This window comes from Nanorana parkeri, unplaced genomic scaffold, assembly GCF_000935625.1.
Source record: "Nanorana parkeri isolate BGI_ZX_2015 unplaced genomic scaffold, ASM93562v1 scaffold145, whole genome shotgun sequence".
NCBI lineage: Eukaryota > Metazoa > Chordata > Amphibia > Anura > Dicroglossidae > Nanorana > Nanorana parkeri.
The window spans coordinates 817,369-833,025 of record NW_017306413.1 but is presented as its reverse complement, the minus strand read 5'-3'; the positions used below and the strand labels follow the sequence as shown (position 1 = coordinate 833,025).

Below are 15,657 nucleotides of genomic sequence, written 5' to 3'. Positions count from 1 at the left end.
ACTGGTCAACTGGCACTTTAAATTTTTTTTAATAACACATTGCATCATTGTTATCTGCGAGAGCAGCTGCTATAGTCCACCTAATACAGTTCCCAACCTGCACAAATGGCACGCAGTGCAGCTTACTTGGTTGGAGTACAGCCCACTTGCAGAGCAGTTTGTTTTTTCATGCATACTTTGCATGAAATGCCAGTCCACACCATTACCTATATCTAAAGTCAAATGATGCTGTAACACAACTGCTGTTGATGCTAGAACACCCTCTTAAAGCTTCGCGTCTCTGAATTTAACACCCAGGAAACCTATTAAAAAGAAAAACCACAGCACTAAGCATTTTTTTCATAGCCACCAAGCAGATTTAAACTTGTCTTAGAAGTTTGAATGTGATTGGTGATTCAAGAAGCAGAAACAGGGTAAGTTACACATCACAGGCTTTAGTATGGACACTCCTCTTTTCTCCTGCTCCCCATGTATTGACCTTGTGTGTATTTTTTTTAATGTATGCATTTTCCACAGAGACATACCTGTATAAGTAACCTTTGATACCATCACAGGCTGCTGTAATGATATCTGAGCAGAGACATCTGGAACAGGGCTAGATTTCCCAAAAGCCCTCTGCCTGCACGCAATGTGTGGGCTAGCTTTTGGGAGTGTGCTGCAAACTCCAATGTCAGTGCTCTGGCAACAACAAAAAATATATATTCTCTGGTAGAATTCAAAGGCACACCACTGTCTCCCAACATGTAATACATTTATTTATAAAAAAGAATCCTTTAGTTATAATTTTATCTTACAAGAAAATCCATCTGGACCTAGTGCTGTAATCCACCACTAAATAGACTTATATGAAATAAAACATATTAAAACACCATAAGGTACACCGATATACCTCAAATGCTACCCCGGTACTATATAGTTAATCATATAATCATCAAGCTCCTATACCAGTGCTAATGTATCTATATGAATTGGGTATGTAGTAATGGCATAGTAAATGTAAGTGCCATTTTGCATGTCGTAGTCCATCTTTAGAAGAGGTCATTACTCAGGCACCTGCACTTACACTGAGTTGCCAGATTATTATGACCACCCCATCAGTACTTCGTTGGGCCACCTTTTGCCTTCAGTACTGCGGCGATTCTTCTTGGCATTGACTCCACGAGATGTTGAAAGGTGATGCGAGGAATCTGACACCAGGCCTGATGAATATCACTGTCCAGTTCTGTGAGATTTGATGGTTGTGGAACCAGCTGCCTGATGGCTCTTTCAACTTTGTCCCACAAATGCTCAATTGGATTGAGCTCTGGTGATTGTGGGGGCCACCTAAGCAAGGTAAATTCTCCCTCATGTTTTTGAAACCACTCCTGCACAATACGAGCACCGTGGCATGGCGCATTGTCTAGTTGGAAGAGGCCATCTCCATTGGGATACGCCATCAACATGATAGGATGAACTTGATCAGCAACGATACTTTGGTATGTTGTGCTATTCAGACGTTGTTTCACACGAATTAAAGGGCCCAAATCATGCCAGGAAAACATGACACAAACCATAACACTGCCCGCACCAGCTTGAGTCAGATTTTCGGCTGACAGTCCAGTCTTTAAACACTTTAACAAAAGCTGCTCCTGAACATTTAACAAATTCTGATGTTTTGCTGCTACTGGCTCCATGGCTCCGAACACCAACAATCATCCTGCGTTCAAAGGCTGTTAAATCGCGTTGTTTACCCGTATCGTCAGGAAAAAAATCACTTCTACTGTCGTGGTAAACAACCTGCTTCCCTATTTATAATGGTCTGGCCCTCAAGCAACTTCAGTGCGAAATTATAGCTAATTTGCCTACAAATGTCAGGTGGTCATAATAATCTGGCCACTCAGTGTATGTAAGCAGCAGTAGTGAATCTAATGGGTGCTGAGTCAGATACATGTTCAGATGATGCATTGTACACTGTTGTCAGCGCCTTGAGCTTATTGGGTATTGGATACTGCAAGATGTCTATCAGAAGAGGCAGGTGGGGCTAGGTGGGTAGCAAAAGAGAAAATTAGCAGATAGGAACTTCTTACTGCAAGCAGCACTGACTGGGTGCCATTAGCGCCACCTTGATAGAACTGCAAGAGAGCAGTGAGGTCACTCAGCACATAGCCAGATGGGTTAGTTGATCACATACCATTACAGGAAATAACAGCCTTTACACACTCTGAAAGTTGATTTGTAAGAAACCTTTCCAGTCTCTGAGAAGTTTTAAAAGGTAATGGATGGGAAGTTTAGTAAACGTGAGCATGCTGATACTCTTTTGCATTACATTTTATGCTCCCATAGTTCAGCTGTAAATGAAATTGAGTAAACTTTCTGATGTTTGCACAGTTGCTGTTTATTGTAGAGCAATAGTAGATCATACTTCATTGTTGCTTTCATCTGTTGTTTGAAATTGCTCTTCACTGCAGATGGCCCTAGTTGTAAAGTACATAGCATTAATTGGATCGATGTACAGTAATGTTCCTGGCCCCATACTGGTTTAACAAATCATCATTGACACGCAAGGTCTAGCAAGGCAGACTTAGCTGGAGACATCAGGCTTGCAAAGTTGTATTAGTTTAGTCTTGATTCTTGCAGCATTGTTCCAACTTACTGGCTTCAAGTAATATATTTTTAGCTTTTGATAATGTCAAGCTCAGTTGAATGTATATAGATGTATTTGCAATGTGCATACTGCCTTGTGAAAAATATATGGCAGTATATTTGCTTTAACTTTGTACTTTTCTCCTTATATGAAATAGAAACATGATCAGCTGTTTTCCTTTAGAGCGTATTTCTTATGTATAAATAAAGGAAATATTTAATGGGAAGCTTTAATTATGGAAAGCAGAATGCTGAAAGTGTCCATATTTAGAGCACTTGGACACAGCCTGTAATTGCTTCAGAGACCTATTTCACACTGGCTGCTCTGAATGCTGTGCTATACGTCTTCCCAGATGCCTCATTAATTCTTTGTACTGTAGCAAATAAACTCCTCTTTCCTGGTTTTACTTGTGCACTAATGATTAGCAGCCTTCTGCAGGGATGCTTCCCATTCCAGGAATATTTCTGACCTGGGACCTTGTACTGCCGTGCTAGATGAGCAGGCAGAGGATGTTGAGTGAAATATTTCATTTTATCCTGCTAGAAATTGTAGTTGGACTTATGCAGTCAAATATAGGCAAGTTGTGAGCCATACCCATAGCAGGGGTTGAAAATCACCTTCCAGAAGAACAATAAAACTAGACATTCAGCCTAAGTTACACTGGAATTATGTAAAACTAAGAAGTTAAATAGTTTGGAAGAGCCCAGACCCCCAATTGAGTCTGTGGCCAACAGTCCCCATTCAACCGCTCTGTAGCCAGAGAAGATCTTGCTACTGGATAGCAAATGGAAAGTGTCCATATCACCCAGGCAACAATGTGGGCACCTGCTGGAAGAGGAGAGAAGACTCAAGACCTGATGCTTCATGTGGCCATGGATTTAAATAAGTATTTCAGTATTTCTTGAAATTTTTTGTAGTGCAGTAATTAATTAGAAGAGAGTAAGGAGTATAGGCTGGGGAAAGGTAATTGTGCCTCTGGAGGAGTTTAAAGTCTCTTTATAAAAATCAAATAGTTAAAATGCTAGTGAACTTCATTTTAAAGGAGAACTCTGGCCAAATAAACCTTAACCCTTGCAGTGGGGCTACCCTCGCACTGCAAGGGTTAAGTGCTTGCTTTGTCTAGGGAGCTAAAATACAAAATTATGCTCGCCCAAAGCACAATCCTGGCTGGCTCCCAGACTGGTCTCTGCAGCCTCGCACCCCTATGGTCCAATGAGTCATCACATTGTATACAGTGTGTAGACTTGTGGATGCCAAGGGACATTTTATCACTGGAGTGGAGGAGGAGACATATTGAAGTGACTAGTCTAGGAGCTAGCTGTGATTGTGCTTCTGGTATAAAGGTGGCCATACACCTTACAACCATCGCACGACTTTCGTTGTGCAATGGTTGTAAGGTGATTAAAATTTTGTACGATCTGCCCATCTTGGACAGGCTGATCGTACTTGCGATCATCACAAGCCCTCCCCGCTGATGGATGATTGCAATTGTGAGCGGGCAGTGTGCGCTTGCGCACCTCGGCCAGTGTGGCTTTCGTCTTGCGATCACGCTACCGTCTTTTCTAGCGTGCTCGTAAGACGACAGTCGTGCGACCGTACAGTAAATGCTGTCGCACGGTTCCCCTACACCTTACAATTATCGTATGATCGCGTGTTCTCCCGCGATTATCGTACGATAATAGTCAGGTGTGTGGGCAGCTTTACTCTGTTATTTAGCTCCCTAGACAAAATGAGCATCTAACCCAGGAGTAGCAAACCTCCGGCCCTCCATCTGTGGTGGAACTACAAATCCCATGAGGCATTGCAAGATTCTCACAGACATGACTCCCGAAGAGAGATGCATCATGGGATTTGTAGTTTCACCACAGCTGGAGGGCCGGAGGTTTGCTACCTCTGATCTAACAGTTGCAGTGCGGGTGTAGCCCCACTTCAAAGGTTCATATTTCATTTGCGTAGAGTTTTGGGGGGTTTTTAAGTGCATGTAAACACCTTGAAGTTCTTCTATTTGTTCCTCTTTGGTCTGTTAAACATACCAGAGCGTTTTGATTTGTTTGATATATGTAAAAAAACAAAATGGGTTTTCTCTGTGTTCCTGCATTCATCAATGCTGATCATTGTAGCTCAGTATACCTGTTGTGAGCAAGCCCTTAATCAGGGATAAGCAGTCTTGGGTGACAATGCTGCTGCCTCCATAGATACAGTACATTAAGTGTTATAAACCTAGATTAGGAAGTGAGTTACTGGCTGGATCACCAGGTGAAAATGAAGGAAAAAAAGTCCTGAAAAAAAGAAATCGATTGCAGCCACTGCCCTAGTAAGCTTCAATATATATTACATTTTCTTAGGTTTAAATATTCTGTACTTTCAGGATATAAAAGTTCAAAATGTGGATAAGTCCAAGGAGAAATAAATCCTATTTGTGTCTGTGTGCTATATGTATCATTCATCAGCCTTTGAAATGATACATCTCGTACACAGATACAAATAGGTTTTATTCAGCAGACATACAGCATATTGCAACAAAACTACCTCCAGTTACTCAGGGACAGTCATGAACATTCTTTGTGAATATAACAGCGGACTATTTTCCAAAAAGTCATAAATTATTTATTTGCTGAAAAACTTATTAGAACTACAGAGGGCTGTAATGTGACTAGTCTGTTGGTCACTAGGGGAAATGTAGCTCATTACTATTTCCTTGACATAGCAATGCTGTTGGTATATTAATACCAGAACTTCAGAGAATTGGGAAATAATTTTTTTGTTGGTATATTAGAGTGAAATATTAGAAACACACATTTTGTGCAATTCACTGCACAATGCTGAATGCTCAAGCGCAGTATATCCACTGATAAAAGTGTTAACTGTAACTGTGTAGCCTTTCCTGTATACCCACATTTTCCTTTATGCAGGATGCCTGGTGAATGACAGTAAATCGAGATATAAAAGAATTGCAGCAAAAATACAGAAAGAGTTTATTGCTGAACTTCGGGCACGTCAAACCTCAAGTTTATGGGTTCCGACTCCTACTCAGTCCCATTTTGCATGGTCAGTCTTCCCAAATAGTTGTCTTGCCAAAAAAGCCCTTACTGGATTTTAAATAAAGCCACTGCCTGGGCAGACAAAGTGAAGCTGCACCATGTCTAAGACGTGAACCAAGATATAATAAATCCATGTCCCAGCGTCTATTCTGTGGCACCTGCTCAGGGAATGCTCCAGGGGCATTAATGTGACTTGATTGGTCGTGTGTATAACGGGGCAATGGCAGATCAGAGTAGCCCGTAGATATGTGCCCAATTGTGTGAGTTGGTTTAATACATTTAGAGACGTAATATTCTTCTTATATGCTAGAATTTAGACAAAGAACCTGTTCACTAATCTCTTCATGTTTTGTACTCTATCAGTGACTTAATATGGACCTGTTCTGTGATATTGAACCACTATTGCCAGCTACATTACAATGTGGTAGTTTTAGCAGTCTTGTATTTTTTGAAAACAATATGGTATCATGCTTGAATGCCCCTTTAATTAGAGTGAAGAAACATTTTGTTTCTGTAAAGCTGGGTGCAGCTGCGGCTTGTGCCTGGCAGGGAATATCAACAAACATTACATCATTTAGAACAGATCAAAGATTCTTGTGGATGACCTCAGATTTTGTATTTGGCAAGAAACTGCTTGGTCCCTGGCCTCAGCCAATTCGTCTTGTGACCCTTTATAAAATACAACTTCTTTAATTGTGTTAACTGCGTTAGACTGTCAGCAGGAGCCATACTCTATTTGTTCAGATTTTAAGCTGTGTTATGCTATCTTCCATTTTAGCTTCTTTTAAATCTTAACCTCCTTCACCCTGAATACGATTTAGATTTTGTGTCATCACAATATACATGACTGATGGTATGGGATTTGGGAGGCTTTCAGCAGGCAAGGATTATTGCTCTATTTTGAACCTGCTGGTAAACTTATAAATTCATTGTATTGTGCACACACATATATGGTCACTGTTGTATGAAGAATCCTTGTAGTACTGAAATAATATGCCTTAAAATAAACCTAAAAGATAAATACAGTGGACACCATCGCTACCCTATATCTAAAGATGCTAGAAAGTTGCAGCTGTGCCACTATGGGTGCCATGCCAACCAAAGAGTGTCCACTCCCCTATTTCTAACCAGAATCCACAAGAAGCAAGCTGTTCACTGCTAACCAGTGTTCTTCCAAGTTTAATAATTGAAGCTGATGGTAATCCCCACCAGTCTCTGCTACAGGAAACTGGCGGACATTGCCATCACTTTCGATTAATAAACTTGAAAGAATGCTGACTAGCTGTGTGTAGATTACTTCTTGTTAGTTGTGCTTATAAAACTGCTGGCTTGATGCTGGCCCTGTCTTCAATACTTCCTTTGCCTTCAATATTTCCTGAGTTACTGATCCAGAGCTAGTGTAGTGATCAGTAAAGTTGCAGTATAGTCAGAAGTCTTTATCCGCCTATATATTCTGGGTTAGTAACTCAAAATAATGAAGAAAGAGGGTCAGCATGGCAGCTAGGCAACTAGTTTTTGCAGATTGAGAAGTCAGCAGAGGCAGCCTACTGTTTTTAAATAGAAGTTTTGGTGTCCTAGCAGGTTTCGCATCACTGAAGTCTATGTAAAATGTTCAGTTCACTAAGCCGTCGTGATGCATGCATTTTTGTCATAACAATTGTAATGGTGGTTGTTTTGACAAATAATAATAGTTGTAGCATAGTGAATTGGTCCTAATGGCATACACACAAAGAAAACCTGTGCCGGTGTGATTGGTATGTGCTGCTGGGGAGGGGCGATCAAAGTGAAATTGTTGCTTTGCCCTGACCCCTGGAACAGATTTGCGTTAAATAGACCCTTTCACCAGACTATTCATTTCGACAACAATCTTCCCTAATGTTCTGCTCTGCAAAGAACAGGTTCAATTTATACTGCTTATAATTACTATAATTTACATCACTGGGTTAGTTATACTGTGTGCACTTATTAATAAAAATAGAATATTTTCTCTCTCTTTGTTTCAGAGTCCGATTAGTAGAAAGAGGATCTCCTCACAGTTTGCCCCTCATGGAATCAGGAAAGGTATGTCAGTTCCAATATATCAAAGAAATAATATTTATACCATACTCGAATAGTTGTTAAAGGTAATGTCCAAATGTGTTTGTGTTTTCAGGGTGTTTATGGTGGATGCAGAGCTCCATAATTAAGATAAAGTCACCACTAACATTTTCTTTTCTAATTTTGGGAATATAGTATAGTAGGGAATTGTTAAGACAATTGTTTTGGTTTTTTGTTGTCTATGTCCCATTGGCTTGAATTCCTCTCATTTCCAATTCCAAGACCCTGCTGAAAGTGAGGGGAAGATTCCAACCAGAATGTCCCCCATTTGGAGATTTCACTCTAATCCTTTTGTGGAAATAATGTTTTTCCTTTACCTTCTGCCCTACTGACAATGTTCATTAGGTCAGTACTATTTCTAAGTTCTCTGCCCAAATTTAGAAAATGAAAAACCTTGTCTGGAGTTCAATTTTAATCCTAGTCAAATTTTTGGTTACCTTTTGCATATGCAGCCTTGCCCAAGTGACGGTCCTTAAGAAATGATGCATGCCCCCTTCCCCCATGGGATGTAAGGTTACCAGTGCTTTCTGTGATTCTTTAAGAGCTTCTGAAAAGTCTGTCTCCTTTCTCTTAAAAGTTAAAGCACAACTCTAGCTGAAGAAAAACATTTTCCCATGTCATCCAAAAGTAAACTGTTTTGATTAGAATGGGGCAGGATTTGCTCCCCTAGCTGTCTGAGATCAAAGGAAGATCCACTGCTGGCATTGCTATGATGGGCTGAACTTGGCTTTTCTGTCAAGCTGGCATTGTTACCAGTCTGTGTTTTGCATGTATTTCTGTGGGTAATCATTTAGAGGGTACATAATACATATTTCTATCCCATGTATTCTTCAAGAGTATTGAACCATGCAACACTGCAATCTAGAGTACTCCATTTGGGTGCAGTTGCTCCTTAAGCCCTCTAAAATTGATTGATCTCAATTCAGATAACCTTGCAGGATCTGAAATAACTGCAAGCTGCTGGAGGGGAGATTTCTCCCCTATTTAGCATTGTACCCCAACTCTACGGCTCGCTTGTCATTATTCTGGACTGTGGTGTCAACCAGTATGGTGTTTTCTCCATATATAAAGAAGCCATTGTAATTGGTGGCAACAGGGGTTAAGTGGGAGAGGGAGGCTATCAAAAGACCTTGTCACCACCTTTGTTTTAGCACAGAAAAAAAAAATTATACTTGTGTCCCCGCTTGTTCTCTGATCTGCTTTTTCTTTGTAGTTTACACAAATCGAACACTCACAGGTGTGCAATTCTACTATCTGCTGCTGCATCCCTCCCAGTCCTCTAGCTGCTATGTATCCTGGATCTGTGAGCAACAGAACGTCATACTGAAGCTGACAGCAGAAACCCACTTGCAGACAATTTGGTTTTTAAAATGACTCCTGAATCTCTCTAAAGCTTTAAGAGCCACAAGATGATGGATGTGTGCTTCATTACAGCCAGCTGTCAGCAAGAGAGCTCCCCTCTGCCAGCCTAAGCATGAGGCTTTGCTTTGAACTGCTCACCAATCCAGGAGATGCAGTGGCAGGCAAGGGTCCGGCAGATAAAAGGATATGACAATCCAAGAAGTGTTGGACTCCTATTTCCAATTCACTTGTAATTGCAAGAAGAAGGCACATCTGCCCTGGGGACATATGTATTATGTTTTCTGTATTGAAACAAAAGTTCAAATTTAAGAAGTCTGATCTGCACACCTAATATTTCCTCTAATAATACCTCTGTATTCTGTCCTGCTTCTGTATGACTCATGTACCCATTGTCTTGATATCAAATATTCTTCATCTCACCAGATCCTCCCAGGTGTTCGTATCATCATTGCAAATCCGGAAACAAAGGGACCCCTTGGAGACTCGCATCTTGGGGAGGTGAGTCACCTTGTCCTGTGACGTGTGGTTCTCCATCCAGGTAAAAACATGATATTTTGCTGCACTTAAACTAAAGCTTTGGTAAAACTTGCACAAAACAAAAACTTCTGGTAAAAGCATGCAAGCTGGAACTTTTCTCCCTTATTACTTGTTAGGAAAGTCTATCGAGTTAAAATTGGTGAAAATGGTCACTGTATTAAAATATAGTGTCTATAGCTGTGTATGGCTGTTGGATATACATGAAAAGGGTATTTACTTCCCTGTCATTTTCTCTGCTTGATGATCACTTGGCTTCACAAAATATACCAATGCCTTGTACTGTTTGGCACTGATTATTATTTTCCTTTTTTTTTGTATCATTAATCTCCTAATCTGCTGATCAGAAATCAGAGTGACTTAGCTACTGTATCAAAACTCAGTGTTGTTTATAAAGGAGATTACATTCTTCTTCTGATTTGTGACAGAGAATTCATCAATAAGATTTAGCTCTTCCTTTGGTTTACCAGATTGTCTCTGTTGCTTAGTTTATTCCTGTGTCATTTGCTTTTGAAAGCTGAAGTTTGGGTATACATGCGACATAACTTATGTCTGAAGTATTTTCTCTATTAGGATTACAGCTTTTACTCTCAATCATTTTCTTCCTTTTTATGCTTAGGCTTCATCCTCGCATTGTAATTGATATTGAAAACATCAGAAAGTGTCTTGTAACAATGCTGCTGGATAATTAAGCCTTTTAATGTTAGAGAAATCTTGCCAAACTTTCACATTGATGGTGTAATGCTGGCTGTATGCAATGCACTTAACACAAATACTGGTAGAGATCAGACAGACATTTGCTATCATCGGGTAGTGTATGATGTAAGGATCAAGCAATAGGAAGTCTTAGAGTCAGTACTGTTGGATAAATGCCTCATTTCAAGCTGACTAACCACTGAGGAAAATAACAATGAGAGAGAGAACTGTATGAGTTGGGATAGCAGGCAGCGCAGTGTTTTGATGACTGTTATGAGAATGGTGAGAAAAAAAGAAAGACATAAAGAGAATGTACTGTGCACAGAAATAGGTGTCCTAGCATGATATGGCATTTTATGTTTAAGTGCTAGTCTAGAATAAAATTGTAAGTTTTAGCCGTCAGATCATGAACACACAGCTAGTCACCATAGTTTTATTCCTTCCCTACTCTATCACAAACTTAAAAATGTTTTGGCTATACATACACATAAAAGGATTACTGTGCTTATTAAACACATGAACTGTTTTAATATATCCATAGAAGCCAAACAACTTTGCAAATATAACCTCTTATCTCTTTGTTTCTATTTAGCTTGTCTGCACTGTACTGCTCATATTTTTGGATTGATGTCTTAAGCATAGGGGCCGTAAATGAGGATTTCTGTGCTGCACTACACCCATGCAATAACTAGCGAAACAGATCACAAATTGCGGGAAAAGGCAGCTCCTGTGTAACATTAGCTGAGTCTTGCCCAGCATATGTAATTCCAGATAGTTAACCATGGAAAGCATACCTAGAGGGATCCTTGTTACCTCTACTGTTCTCTGTTCAATGGTCATGTTAATTTCTGTGTTGTGCAATGCAGACTTCAAGCAAGCTGAATGCAAACAGTACAGTGGTCTTAGCTTGTGATGACAGATCTCAGACTAAAGGGAAAGAAACCGTAGCAGTAAGAGTTATTTGTATACAGTAAGGGTAGGGTAATGACCAAATAAAAACATGCAATACACATTCATAATTCAAACAAAGACATATTTAAAGAGTTAAGGCTGAGGATGTGACCAATGTGGAAAAAGATGAACAAGACATCACATTAATTTTGTAGTGATGAATGAAGATATTAGGTGTAGCCAGCTCATTGCCTTGCAAACTGTTAGCAGAAACCTTTGCCACAGCTGCCAAAAAAAGCTGTTGTGCCCTTGTTAAATAAGCCCAAATCTCCAAAGGAGAAGATAGACCCAAAGTCTAGTAGGCCAATCTTTTCATCTTAACAAGCCAAACATAGAGAATCTTGGGGAAGCTGCTATTCTCTTCCTTTGGCCCAGGCCTAATAAAAAATAGATTGTCATCCTTGCAAAATTAGTTCTGCTTAAGTGGATTGATAATACCTGGTGTAAATCCAGAGCTACCCAATCCTGATCAGACTCTGACAAGTTTGAATGTATCAGTGCTAGCGAGACAGATTCCCAGTCAAAATGGTGTAGCCGGCTTGGATAAAAAAAAAACTTAAAGGCCATACAATGACTCTATCTTAGAAAAAAAACACAGTAAGGCTCTTTTGAGGAAAAACCGTAAGGTTCTGATACACATCTAGCTGATGGGATCACCATTAGAAAAACTGTTGTTAAGGTAAGGTGCCATAGCGAACAAGTCTCAACTGGATAAAAAAAAGGAACAATCAGAGCTTTTCACTCACCTCATAGTTCTAGCCGACCTGTGACAGACTGTCACAGGTCGGCTCAGTAGATCGGGAGGTGAGCGAACACATGCCGTGACAGGAGAGGGGCTGGATTTTCCCCGCTCTGATCCGCCAGCGCTGACTGACGGAATGGACGGGGGAGGGGGCGGGTACAGCTGACTCTGCCTCTAGATAGGCAGAGCCAGCTGTCAGTCACACAGCTGGGCAGATCCCGGGACACAATTGTCGGGATCTGCTTCAGCTGCGGCGTCTCAGTATACCGCGAGCAGCAGCTCGCGGTATACTGCGGCGTCTCAGTTACAGCTCCCGGCATACTGAGCCTAGGGTCACGGGAGGACGCTAGTTTGTGTCCTCCCCGTTACCCTAAGGAGAACTATGGGGAAAAGCCTTAACCCCATAGTTCTCCTTTAAGACTAAATTGTGGTCCCATTTTGGGAATAGGATATTCAAAAGAGATCTCAGCTTCCTCATAGCCTTGAGATACTTATGTATCAAAAGATTGCCCATCTAGTTCCCATGTCGGTTGAAAGCTGAAATGTTGTAGCTTAACCCTTTCATGTCTTCAAAGCATTTCCAAACTCTAATATAAGAAAAATTGGTAGATGATTTTCTTGCTTTAAATGTATTTATAGCAGGCTCTGATATATGACTAACCAACGCAAACAGCACCTCACAGCATCCAAGCTGTCAGATTTAGCTGGACAATGTTTGTATGGTAGAGTCTCCCCTAAAGCAAAAGATCCTTGACCAGCTGTAATGGAACAGGTTCTGTGCTCTTCATGCTCCACAGCAGGGGAAAACCTGGCCTCCTGGGCCAAAATAGTAGTATTACTACAACATGGACTCCCTCTTATTGAATCTTCAACAATACTTATAGTGCAAGGGCCACCGGAGGAAACACATAAACCAACTTGATCGTCCAAGAATGCATTAGAGCATCCTGGCCGAGGGCCATGAAATCCACTTCCCAAGTTTCGTGAATTTCCTAGAGATACTTGAAATTCAAAGTCCACTGGTTGCATCAAAATGTAACAAATGTTCCATGTGCTTCTCTGCCCAATGAAAAATCTCTGAATATATGTTTAGAAGTGGAAGGCTCCTCATGCCCCCTTGTTTGGTCAGATAGGGGAACCATTATTTTGTTGTTTGAAAGGATCTTAACACACCAACCCTTCAATTTCTGTTTAAAGACTTTGAAAACTTGAATTACTGCGGTCAGCTCCAATTCATTGGAAATGGCCAGCAAGGAAGGAGGCCACTGACCTTGAGTGTGTGAATTGTTTAGATAATTCCCCCAACCCTTGAGGCTGACATTGGTGTTGAGTATAGACCCTCTTCCAGGACTTAAGGGTCTACCCAACCACAAATTCTGTTGTACTGCCCACCATACAAGTGACATCCTGACCATTTTTTAGCAGGAATTCTCTGACTCTCAGACTTGTTGATGTCACTAGCTCATGGATCCACCAGAACAATGCAGGTAAGAATTCCTGCAAATTGCATGCATTTCTTGGCTGTCATCAAAACTATTTTTACATATTTTAGTTTCACTACTGGACTTGGATTCTCTTCTTCCTGGATAGGAAAACTTTGGCTTGTTTTGTGTTGAAGAGAACTCCCAAATACACCAGCAATTGACTTTGGAGAAGCTGGCTCTTTCAGTGATTCACCAGCCAACAAAACTGGTTTGTGTATGAAGTACCATCTTTATATGCAAATATCAGCACATGCAAATACCTGGCCAAGATTAATAAATCATCCAGGCAATGGTAAATCTGGATACCTTGCTGAAGAATCTGATCAATCAAAACTGAAAGAACCTTCATAAACTTTGGAGGGGCTGCGCTTAACGGCAGCAAGCATTATTGGTAGTGTTCTCTGCCTGTAAGAATTTTAACCTAGTTGAAAACCATCTGATGATTTCTTGACGAGGACAATTTGCAAATATTCTCCAGATCCTCTTTCCTGCCTTAGAACTGGAATATCTGCTTTTGAATGTAACAGTTATTTTACATACTTTCAAAGGCATGTGTTCCTTTCTGTATCTGCCAGAACTCTTGTTCTGAAAAAAACTGGCTGAATGGGTTTTTCTAAAAACAAAATCTATCCGGTAACCTCTCTGCACTCTCCTGGACCCAGATATGTGAAATCTTGTCTGCTCAAAATGCTGCAGAAAGTCTTCCTCAACTGGCGCAATCAAGGCGGTCAACCTCCAGACATTCTTCTATGAAACTTTTTTTTGTGGTCAGGATATTAATTCCTAAGTTTCTTAGGGATGAAAGGCTTATCTTCCCACTCAATGGCCTCTTTTAAAGCCTCAATGAAGAGAGTCGCCCAAAAACAAAGTTGAAAGAATGTGAAATTATTTTTACTTCTTCAGAACTGAAATCTTATTATAAAGACTCTCCTTCCCTCAGTATTGAACTATAATAATAATATGTCACCAAGTGGGAATCGCCCCATCAGCTACCTAGCAACAACATAATAGGTACGCCTTCAATGCACATGCACAACTAGGACACAGTCATCACCATTACACAGGGTGGTATAATTAAATTCCCCGGTCTCCAGCGTCAAACAGTACCGAGGATCAGAAGAAGTAAGGGAGAGCAAATTAATAATCAAAAACTCATATCAAAGGAATGAAAAAAAAAAAGCCCTATAGCCGGTAGAACAGCAGAAAAAGAAATTATTTCGGACTATAGCCCGCCTTTAAGCCAGTAAATTATACCCTGAACTAAGGAATACTTTGCTTCTACCACCTGCTTTACGGGCTACTCAGGGGGTATTCTGACCAGGAGAAGCTGAAGTTTGAATTAGGAGTGTCAGTAGTGAGGGTGGGATGGTTAGGGGGTTCAATCAATTGGTTTCAAAATGTAATTTGGTTTCAAAATTAGGAGGTTCGATCATTTAGTTTTGAATGACTGGGGATATACTGCTCTAAATGCCTGAACTGGCTTTCTTTATTGTCCACAGCAACATTTATTTGTATTCATATTTACTTTCATATGGAAAATTACAAGGGAAAGCTGTCTGGTTTTAAGGGAAATAAAACATCTATGGGTCTAAAGATGCCCATAAAAATTAGGGGATTGTTGCCTGACCCAGCTGGTTATGGCCACATTGAGCTGCAATTCTCTATGAACAAAAAAACCCTGGTTACTGACCTTTAGGGAGGGAGCCATTCAGCTTAGATTAATTTTCCTAGATTATTACTATTGTTTCCCTTACATCAGGTTGTTGTCAGGATGTCTTTACAGTTTATAAATGCACCATGAAATAAAGAACCACTCCTCAGTCAGATTGTGCATGTACAGTCTATCTACCGCCTAATGCCCAGATGTATTTCTATTATTATTTAACAAAAGAACTGTGTTTGCTAGTCTGTTTTCCCTTTTAACAGCTGGTCATTCAGACAACTACTCTGTCAGACACTTAAATACACCCATATAATTTTGAGATGGTTTTTGGTGTACTGAAGTTATGATTCATTGAAAAGGAGCCAAATTAGCCCACAAAAAATAAGATTCTGGCTTCAAAGCTGCACTAGCAGAACACCAGCTGGGTTTCAGTGGCCAGTTACTCTTTTTTTTTTTTTTTGTAA

The 15,657-nt window shown here is 40.4% G+C and overlaps 1 protein-coding gene across 2 annotated transcripts in view; it reads left to right on the top strand.

Annotated features, from left to right (window-relative positions):
- The window catches only part of DIP2C (disco interacting protein 2 homolog C), a 358,168-nt gene that overhangs the window by 336,124 nt on the left and 6,387 nt on the right, over positions 1-15,657 (top strand). For both annotated transcript variants that reach the window (XM_018554178.1, XM_018554179.1), the window contains 2 exons: positions 7,668-7,725; positions 9,547-9,621. In XM_018554178.1, coding sequence (XP_018409680.1) covers positions 7,668-7,725; positions 9,547-9,621 — 133 coding nt within the window. The remainder of the gene's footprint in view (positions 1-7,667; positions 7,726-9,546; positions 9,622-15,657) is intronic.